This window comes from Pithys albifrons, chromosome 9 (assembly GCF_047495875.1).
Source record: "Pithys albifrons albifrons isolate INPA30051 chromosome 9, PitAlb_v1, whole genome shotgun sequence".
Lineage (NCBI taxonomy): Eukaryota > Metazoa > Chordata > Aves > Passeriformes > Thamnophilidae > Pithys > Pithys albifrons.
In genome coordinates, this window is record NC_092466.1 from 35,499,099 (window position 1) to 35,516,233 (window position 17,135).

The 17,135-nt window shown below is 48.4% G+C and overlaps 1 protein-coding gene across 2 annotated transcripts; it reads left to right on the top strand.

Annotated features, from left to right (window-relative positions):
* The first annotated feature begins 910 nt into the window (after nt 1–910).
* On the top strand, nt 911–16,728 carry ATAD1 (ATPase family AAA domain containing 1). 2 transcript variants are annotated; one of them, XM_071564426.1, is made up of 10 exons: nt 911–1,116; nt 4,573–4,747; nt 5,621–5,719; nt 6,003–6,123; nt 8,008–8,208; nt 8,806–8,912; nt 11,421–11,510; nt 13,213–13,263; nt 14,467–14,603; nt 15,545–16,728. In XM_071564426.1, exons 2-10 carry the CDS (start codon nt 4,586–4,588, stop codon nt 15,663–15,665), a joined length of 1,089 nt encoding a protein of 362 aa, XP_071420527.1. In that variant the 5' UTR covers nt 911–1,116; nt 4,573–4,585; the 3' UTR covers nt 15,666–16,728. The 2 variants fall into 2 exon arrangements, with proteins under 2 accessions (XP_071420527.1, XP_071420528.1); XM_071564427.1 differs by having other exon boundaries at nt 14,467–14,573.
* The last annotated feature ends 407 nt before the right edge of the window (nt 16,729–17,135 follow it).

The window sequence follows — 17,135 nt, forward strand, 5'->3', positions numbered from 1 at the left end:
ATATAAAAATGTATATATGTGTAACATGTATTATACATAGATATATATTATATACGTATATATAATATAGAAATATAGAATATGTTACTTATATATGATATGTATTAACATATATAGTATACATATAATTTTATAAATTATATATTAGATATTAAAAATATAAAAATATACATCTATAAAATATAAAAATATATTTATTTACACATAAATATGTATGATGCATTGTACATAGATATACATTATATATGTATATATAATATATAGAAATATAGAATATGTTACTTATATATGCTATGTGTTAACATATATAGTGTACATATAATTTTATAAATTATATATAAATTAGATATTAAATATATATAAAATACATATCTATAAAATATAAAAATATTTTTACACATATATATGTATGATGCATTGTACATAGATATACAGTATATATGTATATAGAGAAATATAGAATATATATTACTTATATATGGTATATAGTAATACATATAATATACATATAACTTTATGAGATACATATTAAAATATATGCAGAAATATATAAATAGAAATATATAAATCTGTTTATTTATATAAACATATTTATTTGCACATATGTATATATAAAAAGTACAGTATAAAATATATAATATATATTATAAGAGATAATGTATCATGTATATTTTATATATAATGTGTACTATGTAAAGTCTATGCTCCGTATACACCTATACACACGCACACATGTGTATCCGTGTTATGTTACACATACGTTCTGTGTGATACACGTTTCCCCTGCCAGCACAGTACTGCAGTCCCGGAGCGCTGTCCCTCCCGCTGCCGCCGGGCCCGGCCCGGCCCGGCCCGGCCCATCCCGGCCCTTCCAGGTGGAGCTCTCGCTCGTCCCGCGGGCGGAACCTTCGCGCGGGGCAGCAGCACCGGCCGGACGGGGGAAGCGCGAGACGCGCCGTTGCCGGGCCCTCCGAGCCGCCGGCGGCTCCTCCTTCCCCTCCTTCCCCTCCTTCCCCTCTTTCTCCTCCTTCTCCTCCTCTTCTTCCTCCTCTTCTTCCTCCTCCTCCTGTCCCCTTGCCCCGTGTCCCGGAGCGCGAGTGTCCCGCGGTGCGCCCGGTGAGTGAGCGGCGGCGGGGCCGGGCGGGCAGCGGGAAGGTCACGGGCAGCGCGGCCCTGCCCGGGCCCGCCGTGAGGGGCTGCCGGGGCCGGGGGGGATCCCCGCACCGCGGTGGTACCGCCGCACCCGGCACAGCCCGCGGGGGCCCGGCAGGGCTCCTGGCAGGGCTCGGCCTCCCCTCGCAGCGGAACAGAAAGCGGCGCCGCTGGTTTTGGTTTCGCTGTGGCTCCGGCACGGGCGGGCCCGGCACTGTGCGCCCTCCATGCCCGGCACTGTGCGCCCTCCATGCCCGGCACTGGGCGCCTTTGGGGCCGGCACTGTGCGCCTTTGGGGCCCGGCACTGTGCGTCCTCCATGCCCGGCACTGTGCGCCTTTGGGGCCCGGCACTGTGCGCCTTCGGAGCCCGACACTGTGCGCCTTCCATGCCCGGCACTGTGCGCCCTCCATGCCCGGCACTGTGCGCCTTTGGGGCCCGGCACTGTGCGCCCTCCATGAAAGGCACTGTGCGCCTTTGGGGCCCGGCACTGTGCGCCCTCCATGCCCGGCACTGTGCGCCCTCGATGCCCGGCACTGTGCGCCCTCCATGAAAGGCACTGTGCGCCTTTGGGGCCCAGCACTGTGCGCCTTTGGGGCCCGGCACTGTGCGCCCTCCATGCCCGGCACTGTGCGCCCTCCATGCCCGGCACTGTGCGCCTTTGGGGCCCGGCACTGTGCGCCCTCCATGCCCGGCACTGTGCGCCCTCCATGCCCGGCACTGTGCACACTCCGACCACCTTGTCACCCAGCCCAGAGGACTGAGTACCTCGACTAGTCCTTCCCTGGGCACCTCCAGGGGCGAGGACTCTGAACCTCCCTGGGCAGCTCCTTCCAAGGCCTGACCACCCTTTCCAGCAAGAAATTCCTCCTAATGTCCAAGAAATTCCTCCTGATGTCCTCGGGACAATGCAGCCCTAGGGACAGACACCTGACGGTGCCCCCTGGCTCAGCGCTCCTGCCTGTGCTGTCTCCATGGAGTTTCCTGTCCCCCTCCATCCCCCTTGCCACATTATCCTGGCAGAGGGAATGCACTGTCTCTGAATCACTAAATCAGCCTTTAAACCCCTTAAACCTTTGGGGCACAAAGCCCATGGTAGGAGGTTCTTAACGCTCTAAGCTGAGAATTCCTGCAAGTTTTTGGGAGTTACCAGTGTTGATGTTTTGCAGGAAAACGACAGCACTCAGTTCTCGGTTGTTGGCAAAGCCCTGCCCGTCTCCATGTTCTTCTTCTCAGGCTTTTCCTCGCAGGGTATGGGTTGTATAAGGAGGATTTTCCTTCCTTGAGGTTTGGAGAAGGCTGTTCCCCATTCAGTGCCTTCAGATGCCTTTTATTTTAGTGAATTTAATAAATCAGGCTGAGGAGGGCACGCTGAGCCCTCCAGCTCTGCAGTGCTTGGTTAGATCCCTAAGCAGGCAAATTTGGGTCTCCAGGAAGGTGGGCACAGTAATAGGCTGGATTTTTAACTGCCTGAAGAGAGAAGGAAGTGTTAAAAAACCCAGGCCCAGTGATTCCAGTGATCCCACTGGGATACAGGAGGGAGGGGTTGATGTCTGATGGTCAGCACCAAGTGGTGCTTCTCCTGAGCCCAGTCTCCATGGAATTCCAGATTCCAGAATCTGTGGTGTGGCAGTGCCTTCAGTTGAACATGGGGTCAGGATAACACAGAGAGGGGGAATCCAGGGATATCTTGGCTGTAGGTGCTCCAGCCTTGCCCTGGGGAAAGGGAATCCAGGGATCTCTTGGCTGTAGGTGCCCCAGCTTTGCCCTGGGAAGGGGGAATTCAGGGATCTCTTGGCTGTAGGTGCTCCAGCTTTGCCCTGAGAAGGGGGAATTCAGGGATCTCTTGGCTGTAGGTGCTCCAGCTTTGCCCTGAGAAGGGGGAATTCAGGGATCTCTTGGCTGTAGGTGCTCCAGCCTTGCCCTGGGAAGGGGGATCCAGGGATGTTTTGGCTGTAGGTGCTCCAGCCTTGCCCTGGGGAGAGTTCCAGGGATGTTTTGGCTGTAGGTGCTCCAGCCTTGCCCTGGGAAGGGGGAATTCAGGGATCTCTTGGCTGTAGGTGCTCCAGCCTTGCCCTGGCTGCCAGCTCCCTTTGGAGCACAGCCAGAGAGCACTGGGAGCTGCCAAAGGAATTGCCACTGGCTTTGTCCTTGCAGCAGGAAAATGGGGCAGTGCACGAGCAGTGATTTGGGGATTCTCAAGTGGAAGCCTCCCCCCCAGCTAAGCAGGAAGTGGACCCTGATTTTCCAAGTAGTTTTTCCAAGGTTTTAGGAAAAGTTCTTCCTCTGTGCAGCACATTCCCTGCGCTGAAGGTGCTGTGCTGTCTGGGCTTGGCTCATGCAGCATTCAGGCTTTTCCCTGGGTAGCTGTGTGCCACTTCCAGCGTTTTCAGGTTTCCAGGGATATTAATAACTCCACCTTTATCCTGCCAGGGGCAGGCTCCAGCTCTCAACCTCATTTTGGTCAAATCCAAGTCGTCCATTGCTCCCGAATGTGGCAGTCGGGTGACTTTCCTTGTAGGGAAAAGACCTCTCTGGGTAAATAGTGGAGGTCTCTGTCTCCAGGGTTTCACCTTCTTGGGACAAGAATAGTCCCAAAATGTCAGTCTCATTGGGAATGTGTGCATAGAATCCCAGAATGGTTTGGGGTGGAGGGACCATAAAGCCCATTTCATTCCACCCTGTGCCATGGGCAGGGACACCTCCCACCAGCCCCGTGCTCCAGGCCCCGTCCAGTCTGGCCTTGGGCACTTCCAGGGATGGGGAAGCTCCAGAGATTAGACAAGCACTGGGCTCTGAAGTTAACCTGAAAGGGCAGAGAATAGGTGAGGAGAGGAGGGCATTTTTTCTCTTCTGTTACCTTTTCTTAGACAAATGAGAGGGGATCCCTTCCCTGCTGTGACTTCAGGTGGAGAAATATTTATGTAAGGAGAAGTAAAAGATGGACAACCTCAGACCCACTCTTACACTGATGATGCCAAATGGATAAACCTGTGGTTGTTTGGAATCCAGGTGTGGAGAAAGTATTAGAATCCCAGAATGGTTTGGGTTGGAAAGGACCTTAAAGCTTATCCAGTTCCACCCCCTGCCATGGGCAGGGACACCTCCCACCAGCCCAGGGTGCTCCAAGCCCTGTCCAGCCTGGCCTTGGACACTTCCAGGGATGGGGCAGCCACAGCTTCTCTGGGCACCTGTGCCAGGGCCTGCCCACCCTCACAGCCAAGAATTCCTTCCAAAATCCAGCATAAACCTCCTCTCTGTCAGTGGGAAGCCATTCCCCCTTGTCCTGTCCCCCAGGCCCTTTGCCAAAGCCCCAGGCAAACAGCTTTGATAACACAGAGTTTAAACACGAGGCAGATGTTTCCTCAGCTCTGATTTTCCTTCCCTCTTTCCCTCCCTGTGCCTCGTGTGTCCCGTGCAGTGCTGGGAGCAGGATGGTCCACGCCGAGGCCTTCTCGAGGCCCCTGAGCCGCAACGAGGTGGTGGGGCTGATCTTCCGCCTCACCATCTTCGGGGCCGTGACCTACTTCACCATCAAGTGGATGGTGGATGCCATAGATCCCACCAGGAAGCAGAAGGTGGAAGCTCAGAAGCAGGTAGGACTCCATTCTTCAGTGTTTCTCTGGAATATGAGAAGTCTTCCGGTGGAAAACTGGCCTGGCTTGACCAGGGATAATTTTTGGGATAATCCAAAGAAACTGGGATTGTTTTTTAGGAAATCTCAGGATTTAGGCTTTTGGTCTCTTCAAATAACCAAAAGTGAAGTGTTACCTTTGGATATGTGGCAGCTTTTTTGTTTGCTTTCTGGCTGACACAAATTTCACAGATTCAAGCAGCAGTTTTTGAGCAACCTAAATCTGTTTTGGGTGGTTTTTCTTTTCTGATGAACTTTTGATTTAAAAATCAGATTTGCCAATCTGGGCCAGGGCCAGGTGTTGTATAAAAAGCTGCAATATCTCGAAGGTGTGTTGGACTTAGTGCCAGGTTGAGCACAAAGAGAAGCTGAGTTGTGCAGGTGTGTCGACACTCCTGATGACTTTTCCTTTCAGAGTGGGGGAAACCCACTGAACACATGTTAAAGGGTGACTGGCTTCTGGGAATTAGCTTTTTTTGCCTTAAAAATGTGTTCATCTCTCCTTGATGCAGCGCTGTGGAGGTTTAGGGGGGCCAAAATTCAGTGGGTTTATGGGGTTTGGGTTGGTTTTTGGGTCATCGTGATGAGCTGTGGGTTTGGGTGGGGAGGGCTGGGGTGACACGTGTTTGGTGGGAACTGAGACATCTGACTGGGCTTCACTCAAGTGAACAGCAGAACTCTCTACTTAAAACATTTTAACCTCTTTCAGGGTGTGACTGATGGTACACACAGAAGTGTTTTTTTCCAAACCCCACGTAAATTTTTAAAAAACTCATTTTTGAGTTAAACAGTCCAATTCTGTCTCTGATTTTCCTGGTATTTGATTTCCTCCCAGGCTGAAAAACTAATGAAGCAAATTGGAGTGAAAAATGTCAAGCTGACAGAGTATGAAATGAGCATTGCTGCACATCTTGTGGACCCACTCAGCATGCACGTAAGCAACTGCCTTCCCTCCTTCTCCTGCTCTTCAGACATGGGATAGCTTTGGCTTTGACTCTGGATTTCATCAGCTGCCATACATACACATCTGTGGAAGCACACAGAAAAGATTCCTGTGATTTAAAACTCAAATTGCAGAGGTTTTTAATCCCTTGTCTCTTTGTTTGTGAAGGCCACGCACTGCTTTGAAGCTTTTGTGTTTTTCCTTGGGAATTTGGGGTATTTTTCCCCCATCAGGAGCTCTGCTGATCATCCCTAATACTGTTTTTCCCTCCTAGGTCACCTGGAGTGACATTGCAGGCTTGGATGATGTCATTACAGATTTGAAAGACACTGTCATTTTGCCCATCAAGAAGAAATATTTGTTTGAGAATTCCAGGCTCTTACAGCCCCCAAAAGGTAGGAAAGGAATGTTACAGATCTGTGTGGTGGCATTTAAAAATAAAAGCTACAGTTACTCAAAAAGGGAAGGGGAACTGTGTTGCCAGGCCAAAGTGCAACATTAGGACTGATTTTGCAGGGAAGGCCCTCAGATTTCCCCTTCTCTCCTGCTATAAGGAAGAAGTTTCATGTTAATAATGGTTATTGTTGATCCATTTTGGTGCACTAATCACAGAACCATGGAATGGTTTGGGTTGGAAAGGATCTTAAAGATCCTCCAGTGCCACCCCTGCCACGGGCAGGGACACCTCCCACCAGCCCAGGGTGCTCCAAGCCCTGTCCAACCTGGCCTTGGACACTTCCAGGGATGGGGCAGCCACAGCTTTTCTGCCCAACCTGTGCCAGGGCCTGCCCACCCTCACAGGGAGGAATTTCCTCCTAATATCCAATCCAAACCTCCTCTCTGTCAGTGGGAAGCCTTTCCCCTTTGTCCTGCCACTCCAGGCCCTTGTAATCCACACATCCTGTGTTTTTAACTGCCTAAATTGCCCTGTTTTTTTCATCTCCCACCCCTTCCTGTCCTTTGGCAGTCGAGTTACAGCTTTGGCTCTGCAGCTTTGACACTTGGGTGATGTTTCTGTGTTGCAGAGGAACAGGAGGCAGACCATGAGCCCTCAGTGTAAGCCCATCTTGCAGGCATTTCTGCTCTGGTCCTAGGAATTCCCATCATCCAACAAGGCAGACATCCCAGTTTTCCTCCAGAGATCCCTTGATTTCCTCTGGAGTTGGGGCAGTGAGGAAACTGGCAGGTGGCAAAGGAACTTTGCAGCAGCCAGACAGAATCTGGGCCCTGCTGGAATCCTTGGCAGCCACGTCTGTCCTATGTTACTGCAAAACAGCAGAGTTGAAACCTAAAATGTTGAACAAAACACCAAAGGTTGTCTTCACTGCTCTGATCCCTGGAATATTGTCTTCTGGAACTGTTAATTGCTGCCTGGATCTGTGACCATCTCAGTTCTGTGCCCCAAGGGATGGAAAACGCAGCACTTTGGTAGCTGGTTTAGTTTTTCCAGGCTACATTGAAGCTGTCTGGAAAATGACTTGAATGCTGTGATCTAATAAGCTGAAGGGAAAAAATGAATTTTTTATTTATCTTTTTAAAGCAGACTTTCCATCTGGGGCAGCTCCCCAGCTTTATTAGTGGCTTGTGCTCTGTGTTAATAGGAAGTCACTGCTTCAGAGTAGTGATGTTTGTGGTCTTCAGTCACATAAACAGGGGCAAAAACCTTAACAATTCTCTGTTTTAGGCTTTTTTAACTAGATTTTGTCTCTTTAAATTGTTTTCTCTACAACTATGTTAGAAAAACACTCCTGTGAGTTCTTTCACTATGACAGATTTAAAAATAACATGAGATGTCATGTTTAATTGTGGTAATTTGTTTAAATGTCTGTGGGCTCATTTTTTTGGTGTTTTTATTCCCTTTTCTCACCCCTTCTGTGCTAAGTTTTCTTAGCAGGGCTGAAACTGGCTGTAAACAAGGCCTGTCAGGTGCTGACAGGAAATAAACAGAGGCTTAGTTTTGTGTAACCTTTGCAGGCACAGCCATGGAGTCACAGAATGGAATCGTGGAATGATTTGGGCTGGAAGGGGCCTTAAAGATCATCCCAATCCAACCCCCTGCCATGGGCAGGGACAATAAACCAGCCATTTTCCAAATGTCTCCCTTTAGTTTCCCTAAGCCTGTATTTAAATATTTGCAGCTGTAATTTAATAACCCTTACCTGGAATAGCTCTGTGTTTGACTGGGTGGAACAGTGCTCTCCTGGCTTGGTTTCCTTCCCTGGGTGAGACACAGCCCTCAGGTCTGTCACAGCAAAGCATTAACACCATGAATTTTTCAGGAGTCCTCCTCTATGGCCCCCCTGGTTGTGGCAAAACCCTGATTGCCAAAGCTACAGCCAAGGAAGCAGGTTGCAGATTTATCAACCTCCAGCCTTCCACACTGACTGACAAATGGTATGGAGAGTCCCAAAAACTGGCTGCTGCTGTCTTCTCCCTGGCTGTGAAGCTCCAACCATCCATCATTTTCATTGATGAAATAGGTAAAAACCTCTCTTTTTGTGTAGCAGAGTGACATGAAACTGTAGGTTTGATGATGTCTTCATTACTGTCATCTTTTCCTGAAAAAGAGGGAAGGTTCAGTGATGCAAATAGCACTGAAGAAAGGTCCAGTAATACATTTAAAGTAATTATGGCAAATTAGGAAAAACAATGTATTCCTTGTGGTAGTGGAGGAATTTACAAGTAGAACAAGTTGCTGCTGATTTTTGGTTCAGGAGGAAAACTGTCACCAAATCTCCTTCAGTGCTTGTGCCATGAGGGCACAGAATGGAAAATAAAATATGGAATAGTAGTTTAATAAGGCAGGGGAAGTAGGAGGAGAGGCTGCTTTCCATGAGTTCAGGAAGGTGAGCATTTGGAGCACAGGATTTGGGGCAATGTCGTGTGATACCTACACACTTGTGTGATGTCATTTAGGAGCTGGGGGAGATTTCCCTTTGCTGTTCTTCATGGTAAGCAATGCTTTGGTTTGGTGACAATGGTTATAAAAATGCATTTCTAAGATCAGAGAACAGCCCAGGTGTGCACATGAGGAATCAAACTGGGTTGTCAGTGACCTCCTTTTCTCCCTCACACAGATTCCTTCCTCCGGAACCGCTCGAGTACCGACCATGAGGCCACAGCCATGATGAAAGCTCAGTTCATGAGCCTGTGGGATGGGCTGGACACTGACTACAACTGCCAGGTGAGGACAGAGGAGGGTGGGAAAAGGGGTGGGATTCCTTCCTCTGGGTTCTTGTGCATGGAGCCCCTTGGGAAGAGGTTTGCACAAAGCAGGAGTTGCCAAGTGGTTTCTTTACCTGTCAGTGATTACCAGCACATTATGGGAATGAGGTGAGTTGTATTAACAGATCATTTTTCTGCCTGAGAAGACTGGGTTTGGGCTTTTTTGGTTTTAATTAAGAGGAGTTATTTCCAGAAGTGCCTCAAGTCTCAGTGATACAAGTGTGTGGTCTGAGCTGCCAGCACTGGGAATTTTTAAACTGTTTCAAAAAAGCATTGTCTGGACAATATTTTCTTCAGGTGAGGTGAATCTTTGATTTCAGGAAAAGCTACTGAAAGCTCTGAGTATTCATCCCAGGTGCAGATTGGTTTGTTTGTCATGGAATCATGGAATGGTTTGGGTTGGAAGGGGCCTTCAAGCTCATCTCATTCCACCCCCTGCCATGGGCAGGGACACCTCCCACCAGCCCAGGGTGCTCCAAGCCCTGTCCAGCCTGGCCTTGGACACTTCCAGGGATGGGGAAGCTCCAGGGATTAGACAAGCACAGGCTCTGGAGTTAATCTGGAAAGGTGGAGAAGTGGATGTCCTCAAAGACAGATTCTGTTAAGCTGTGTTTCCATCCCATTATTCCCACACTCTTCCATCCCCTCCATGGTCGCAACTGAACTGTTGTATTTTGGAGAGGGGAAAAAATATAAAAGTTGCTGGTGCTGTAAATATAAACCAACAAAAACCATTCATTAAATAAATATTTCTCTAATAAACCTGGTCTAGTGGAAGGTGACCCCATGACAAGGGGTGGACAAGATGAGCTTTAAGGTCCCTTCCAACCCAAACCAGTCTGGAATTCTAAATGACTTGAATGCAGCAAAACCCCTGCATGGTGTGGTTCTGAACTGTCCCTAGAATGATGTTTTTAAAGCCTTTAAAAAGGATGTTTATTCCCCAAGTTTAAAACGTTCAGCCTTTTAAATCTGTGTTTCTGTGTAAATGTGCAATGCACTGACCTCCATTAATTTGTAAGATCTGCTTTTCTGTCTCTCTCAGGCTTGTGCTAAAGATGCTTTTAAGTTGATTCCTCCAAAAATGAGTAGAAGACAGTGAATATATACATATATATATGTGTGTGTGTATATATATATATATGTACACACACACACTGAGTGGCTTAAAGCAGGGTGTTTGCTTACCATTAATAAGAAGCCAATGGTAGGAACACTTCACTACAAACCAATATAATCTTTCAATCACAATGGATTATCTTTTTTTTCCCCAATACACCAACAATTTCTTGGAGCAAGTCAGATGGTTCATTCCCTGCAGCAAGACAGTTTGGGGGCCCTCGAGTTCAGCAGAATTTGGATTTAGGTACAGTAACAAAAGTCCTGAAGGCTCAGAGGAAACTAAATCAGTGTTGGGATGGATGTTATTTATTCCTGTGTTGATTGCACCTGGAACCCACGCTGAGCTTTGGGCTCAGGATGGAGTCTGGAGTCTGGCAGGACCTCGGGGGAAGAGCCCTGGTGAAAAATATGCCCTGGGGCTGAAAAGCCAAAGGAAATAATGCCCAGAGCAGTGTGGATTGCAGCAGGGAGGCAGCGACTGGTGCCTCTAGGTGGCAGGGCAGCTCTGTGCCACCAGCACCACCCTGCCCAGCAGGCCAGCACAACGTCAGGAGAGCCTCTGCAGTGCAGATTAATTGCCCTGACATTGTTCACTTTCCTGACTGGGTGTTTACCGTGTACATAACTTAGAGTAACAAATGGGAAAACAAGGCTTGTATGAATGGGAAGTAAATTTGTTCTGGAATTAATAACTGGAGTGCCCCAATGAGGTAAACACTGTCCTTGTGTTGGACTTGGCTTGGACATGTGTAACCCACTGCTGCCAAATGCACCTGTGCATATATAGATTCATTTAATGCTTTTTTGATGCTTAAAAAAACAGAGACACCCTTGTAGTGCATGTGAAAGCTGCCAGGTGCTGATTGCCCTTCTTGTCTAGTGGAAGGTGTCCCTGCCTGTGGGACAAGATGATCTCTAAGGTCCCTTCCACCCAACCCATTCCGGGATTCTTATTTAACACAGCACAAAAATACCACATTTTTGAACACCTTACCAAAACATCTCCTTTCAAATTCCTCCCAGAGCACCAGGAATTAGAAGTGACGTCACTACCAGTTACAAGCAGAAGTTTTAAGTTCCCTCTTAGGGTCTGAACTTTCCAGTTGGGCTCATGGTGTTCATCCTGATGTAAAAATCTCCCCCCAGGTGGTATTTGTGGCACAGGTTCTCTCTCCAGCTGCTTCTTGCTGCGATCAGGGCCAGGAATCCCTTACGTAACCTCTTCAGACGTTGATGTTCTTGATAAAGTGGGAAGCATCACCTGGTTGGTTGATTTTGAAACTCCCAATCCACATTTTCCAAAGCTGGTTTCAGGCTGACTGGTGTTCTCTGCTGGAATTCCCAGGTGATCGTGATGGGAGCCACGAACCGCCCTCAGGACCTGGACTCGGCCATCATGAGGAGGATGCCCACGCGCTTCCACATCAACCAGCCCGTGAGTCCTGCCTGGGCCACAGCAAGGGGCCTCAGCAGCCAGCAAATGGCTCTCTGGGGGGGGTGTCCAAGAAATGCTGCATTCTTTGATCTGGTTTTTGAGTTTTAGAAGCATGTTCGTAACTTGGTTTTTTAAGGTGGTGTTTCTCGGGGAGGTTTTGATGCTTCTGGTATTTTATCTGTAACATTTCCCATCCCTTTTCTTCTCTGAGAATGGAGTGGTTTATTTGCTTCACACTGGAAAGAGCTGATGTGGAACTTGCAAACAGCCACAAAAAAACCAGAAGTGGCTGCACACACTTGCCTGGGGTGGGGGATGGCACCTGGGTCAGCTCGTGTGGAGAACCAGGACTTACTGACTCCTACTGGTGCCTTCTGGATACACAGTGTTGAGTTTGCAAGGAGGGAAGAGGGAATGAACTCTGCCCAGGAAAGCCCACGCTGTGCTCAGGCCTTGCCACAGCTGGGCACTGCAGGCACTCTGGAAAACCAGGTTTGCTCTGCTTGAGGTGGGGTTGGAACAGGATGGTCTTTAAGGCCCCATCCAACCTGAACCATTCCACGAGTCTGATTTGTGACAGAGGCAGTAATTAAGCTCTTTATCAATTAGCCAACTGCCACAAGGTTGCCCTTACTCCAGATTTGCTATTGCCACCCTGTTCTAGGTATTTTAGTCTCCTTTGAACATTTGGTTTTGTCACCAGGCATTTTTGTGTTGGTGTTGTTGGGGGCTCAGTGTCTGTCAGAATTCCCTTCTGGCTACAGAAATCATTATTCATCTTTTGCTGAAACTTCAGAGACAAAGCTGGAGGAGTAAAGCTCTTATGGATTGTGCAACAGAGCACTCATGTTCCCAGGCCCATGTGGTTTGAACTGGCTCTCACTCCATGTGGCATTTTTCCATACCTGTTCCATACTCTTTTCTCATCTCCTGAGTGTTCCTTGAATTAGTAAGGGCAAGGATGTGGATTTTAGTACCTTCTCTTGTCTTTGCATCAAGAGCTGTCACTGGAAGGATGAATTATCTGCAGTGCCTTGGGATATTCCAGGGATTGGCTCCCTGTCCCAGGATCAGAGTTACCAAAGGAGGTATCACTCAGGGAACAGAAGGGTGATTTTTCCTCACCCCACTGCAGCCCCATTGTGAACCTATTGCTTGTCTCTTGTTCTTGTGCTTTTTGATCAATGAGGATTGGTCCCAGCTGGGATAATTGGTGTGCTGTGGATTGGGAATGGGCACAGGTTTTAGAGCTGAGTTTGAGATGAAGATGCCCCAAATCACTCATTAAAAATTATCTGCAAAGCAGAGGGAAATGGAAAAAGTATTTTTTGGGACAGAGTAGCAACTGTTCATCTGGTAGAGAATCTGTGGGAGAATTTTTTCCCTTTTAATGATTTAAGAGGAGTTTGGGAGATACAACACCCAGTCTTTGCTGCCTATGTCTTCCTTCCTAGCAAGGACCCGCTCAGGACTCAGCTGTTTGTCATAACCTCATTACAGGGTGTGATTTCTCTGGCTTAAAAAGCCCCAACCGTTACCTGTGGAACCGAATTTGCCCTCGGGCAGGTTTCTTCCCACCTCCTGGGGGAGGGCTCAGCTTGTGTGGCTGAACTGGGACCAAAATCCCCTGCAGGGCAACTGGAGCTCGGTGTTACACGTGTTTACCTTTGTCCTCTGGTGACTTTGATCTCTTCTGTTTCAGGCTCTGAAGCAAAGAGAAGCAATCCTGAAGCTCATTTTGAAAAATGAAAATGTAAGTAGGGCCCTGTTCCTGTGTCCTTTGCTGGTGTCACCAGTGGCCTTGCAGAAAACGTGTGTAATAATTGCCTGCCTCGGGGCAAGGGAGAGATTACCTGCCAGGGTGTTCCTGATGGCACCTTGGGAATCTTCTGTGGATTTAGGTGTGGCCTTACAATAAAGCACTGGAGTTGCCTCCTGTGTAAGCACAAGCCTCATCAGAGCAGCAGCCTTGGATTTTGGGGTGAATCACCATCTCCAAGCAGAATTATTTCATTTCTCTGTCTCCATTTACTCATTTTGTAACAAGATAATACATTTATCTCCCTAAAGATGGTGAAGGTGAATCACATTTGGATAAGTGAAGGAAATTGTAAGACCTCATAAAGCAGAGAGAGGAGATACTGACCCTTCCTTTACTCTTTCCTGGCTCAAGTCAAGAAAGGGGAAATTACTTTTTTGACAGTGCTGCTTTTGCTCCATAATTCATATTTCCTTTAGAGGAAAACTACTACAGATGTTATTACTGTTGTGTGGTGTTTGTGTCCCACCTGCCCTCCAAGGGGAGGGGAGGGGTCAGTCTGAGCACACCTGGAAGTGTCTGTGGGCAGGATGTGGGATCCAGTTATCAGAGGTTCCTCCCAGGTTTAGTCAACAGCACTGGCTGTCTTGAAGTTAATGCTGCAAAGGAAAAGGAAATACTGATGGACTGGAAAACATGCTGGGAGGGACCATGAAAAGATGGAATAAATGTGGGGTCTTGAGTGGGAATAGTTCAGTCTGGTCTAGTGCACGGAGTTAGACACCTTATTTTGCCTCTAAATCCCCATTTTGGGGTTGTGTGAGTAGGAACAGGTGTTCAGACAGCAGAGTTGCTGAAGAACTTGTGTGGGTGTCTGGGAAAATGGGTCATTATTCCAGTTTTTGCCACCCGGATCCGTGCAGGGGCTTTTTTAGTGATGGGATAGACCAATAAGATGGTTGGATTTTGGTGGGTTTTCTTTATCAGCCACAGAGTTTGATGAGCTGAAGCAGCAGTTTAATGAGATGAATTATTTGGGGTGTTCAAAGCCTCAGTTAATAATTCATCTCTCAGAAAAAGGTCAAGCAAAGATGATCTGAGGGTGGGTAAAAGTACTGGGAGGGGACTTGACTGTCCCTGGTGACTGAAGTCCATGGCTCTGGACTTTCCATGCTCTGACCTTGTGGTTCCTGGCAGGTGGACAGGCATGTGGATCTCCTCCAGATCGCCAAGGAGACCGATGGCTTCTCGGGCAGTGACCTGAAGGAGATGTGCCGGGACGCGGCGCTGCTCTGCGTGCGGGAGTATGTCAACGCCACCTGCGAGGAGGACACGTACGTGCCGTGGCTCTGCCTGGCCCCAGCCCGGCAGGCTGAGCTGCCCCTGCCCAGCTGCTGCTCTGCACTCCCTGATTTGGGGCATCATTTACAGAGAGTTCAGCCCCTTTGCTGAGGGGCTCTTTTTCTTGCCAAGTTGCAACTGGGCACAGAAAACTCACACACACAACTAAGCTACAGTTACTGATTTTGACTCTGAAAATAAGAGTATTGGTGCCAAGCTGGAGGTGGCATGAGCCAACAAGTCGTGGTGCTGCACTGTTTAGTACCAGGGCTCAGTGCTGGTGACACGGTGCTGCGATGTCCCTCTGGTACCTCCCACACCCCCAGGGAATCCCTGCATGCGCTGGGGTGGAGCTGGAGCATGTGCAGGGCAGGGAGTGGAGCTGGCAAGGGGCTGGAGCAGCAGCTGAGGGAGCTGGGTGGGCTCAGCTGGAGAAAAGGAGGCTCAGGGGGCACCTTCTGGCTCTGCAATCCCTGCCAGGAGGGGGGAGCCGGGACAGGGTGTCGGGCTCTGCTCCAGGGCACAGGGACAGGAGGAGAAAGCACGGCCTCAGGCTGGGCCAGGGCAGGGGCAGGTGGCACAGCAGCAGGAATTTCTGTCTGGAAAGGGTGGTCAGGCCTTGTCAGGGCTGCCCAGGGAGGTGCCCAAGGCAGGACTGGCCGTGGCACTCAGTGCTCTGGGCTGGGGACAAGGTGGGCATTGGGCACAGGGTGGGCTGCATGGGCTGGGAGGGCTTTGCCAAGGTGGGCATTGGGCACAGGGTGGGCTCCAGGGGCTGGGAGGGCTTTGCCAACCTCAGTGGTTCTGTGGTTCCAGTGTGATGCTGGATCCACATCAGAGCCCATTTCCAGTGATCACTGCTCACTCTGGGAATGGAATAGCTGTTCCACAGCACCTGAGCCCTCACCTGGCTCTTTCTCTGTCTCCTTTGAAGCCACGACGAGGACGAGATCCGGCCGGTGCAGCAGCAGGACCTGCACAGGGCCATCGAGAAGATGAGGAAATCCAAGGATGTCTCAATGCAGAACCTGGCCATGGAGATTGTTTTTGATTAACACACCAGAGCGTGTTTGCAGTTGCTGATGTGGTTAGTTTGACTTGTGTAATCAGTTAGCAAAAACAATGCCGGGGGGGAGCGGGGATGGACAAGGGAATTCTGTTTCTGGAATCGTTTTTCTACAAAAACCTCTAAGTTATTGAAATTCCATCGTGCACCACTGGAAGGGCAACCTTAGATCATGAATGGAACAATTGAGCCCAGACGAAGAGTGTTGTCCCACACTGATCCTCTGAGGAGCCTTCCAGCAGGTGAGGGTGGGGCACTGGATGAAGAGGGACAATCCAGGAGGGGCTGGGCGAGTCCCTGTGATGTGTATATAGCCACACTTGTTTTTATATATAGACATAATCTGTAGATAACTTGAGTATGGAAAATCTTTTCTACTTCCTGAAGCAAACCAAATGAGAAGATGTATAAAGATTCCTCGATACTCAGTTCACCTCTACCTTTTAGCAGCAAATACCAAGGTAGAAACTGCTTCTAAAACAAAAGATTTGAAATGCTACTGATCTCTCTTTCACATGACCACTTGAAATCTGGTGCCATTTAGTAAAGATAGCGAAGTACTCTGTAAAAATGTTTGAATACTTTTAATTTTGTATGAATTCTGCTTTTTATTTTTATTTTTGGGTTTCCCTTGATGTGAGCAATTAGAGTAGAATCTTACCTGGTCTTCCCTGAAGCCCCACCACACCTTCTGAGCTCTGGGAAGCTGTGGCTTCCTGATCTCCTGTGCTGTGCTGTGGCCTCAGCTGCTCTCTCAGTCCCCTCTGGAGGCCCCACTGTGGCCCTGCACTGTGAGGTGTCGTAGCTCTGAGGCCTGGGGGGGACTCTGTGTGATGTTTGGCTCTGTCAGGTGCTTGGATCTGTGAAATGGAAGAGGAAGGGATGAGTTTTAAGCTTATAAATGTGATTTAGCAACGTCCTGGTAACAGTTCTGGTGAATTCCTGTGATGTTCTGTCGTGATGAAGGCGAAGGGTTACACATGTGAGTGGCAGAAGTGTTTTGGTGAAGTTTTTGTCAGAGATATTCAAGAAATTGATTTTTCTTTGTCTAATTCTATGAATTGTGCACTATTTGAACAAAAATCTGTGGAGGGAATTCTTCTAACCCCTGGGCTGGGGTGTTGTGTCACAGCTCTGCTGCCTGGAAGGGGAGGGAAGTGTTGGAAGCAGAGAATGATGTAAAACAAAATGCAGTAAAAAGTGAAATAAAGGGGGCTGGAGCCCTGCCATGACACCGTGTCAGCAGCTGCTGGCACTGTCCATCAAGCACAGCTTGCTCCCTGTTTCTGGAATACTGGGCTGGGGATGCAGCAGGGCTCAGTTTGACCCAATTTAATCTTAAAACCAAATGGGGGTCTGTGTGTGTGTAAAAATAATTAAATAATTACTTAGACTTCTTGTATCAAAAAGCAATGGGAGATGCATGTTGCTCAAACTAAGGCACAGCACAAATGCTGGG

Coding starts and splice junctions, on each gene's coding strand:
- ATAD1 (XM_071564426.1), top strand. CDS start 4,586: ATGGTCCACGCCGAGGCCTTCTCGAGGCCCCTGAGCCGCAACGAGGTG. Junction 6,124..8,007: donor GCTCTTACAGCCCCCAAAAG/GTAGGAAAGGAA, acceptor TGAATTTTTCAG/GAGTCCTCCTCTATGGCCCC. Junction 14,604..15,544: donor GCCACCTGCGAGGAGGACAC/GTACGTGCCGTG, acceptor TCTCCTTTGAAG/CCACGACGAGGACGAGATCC.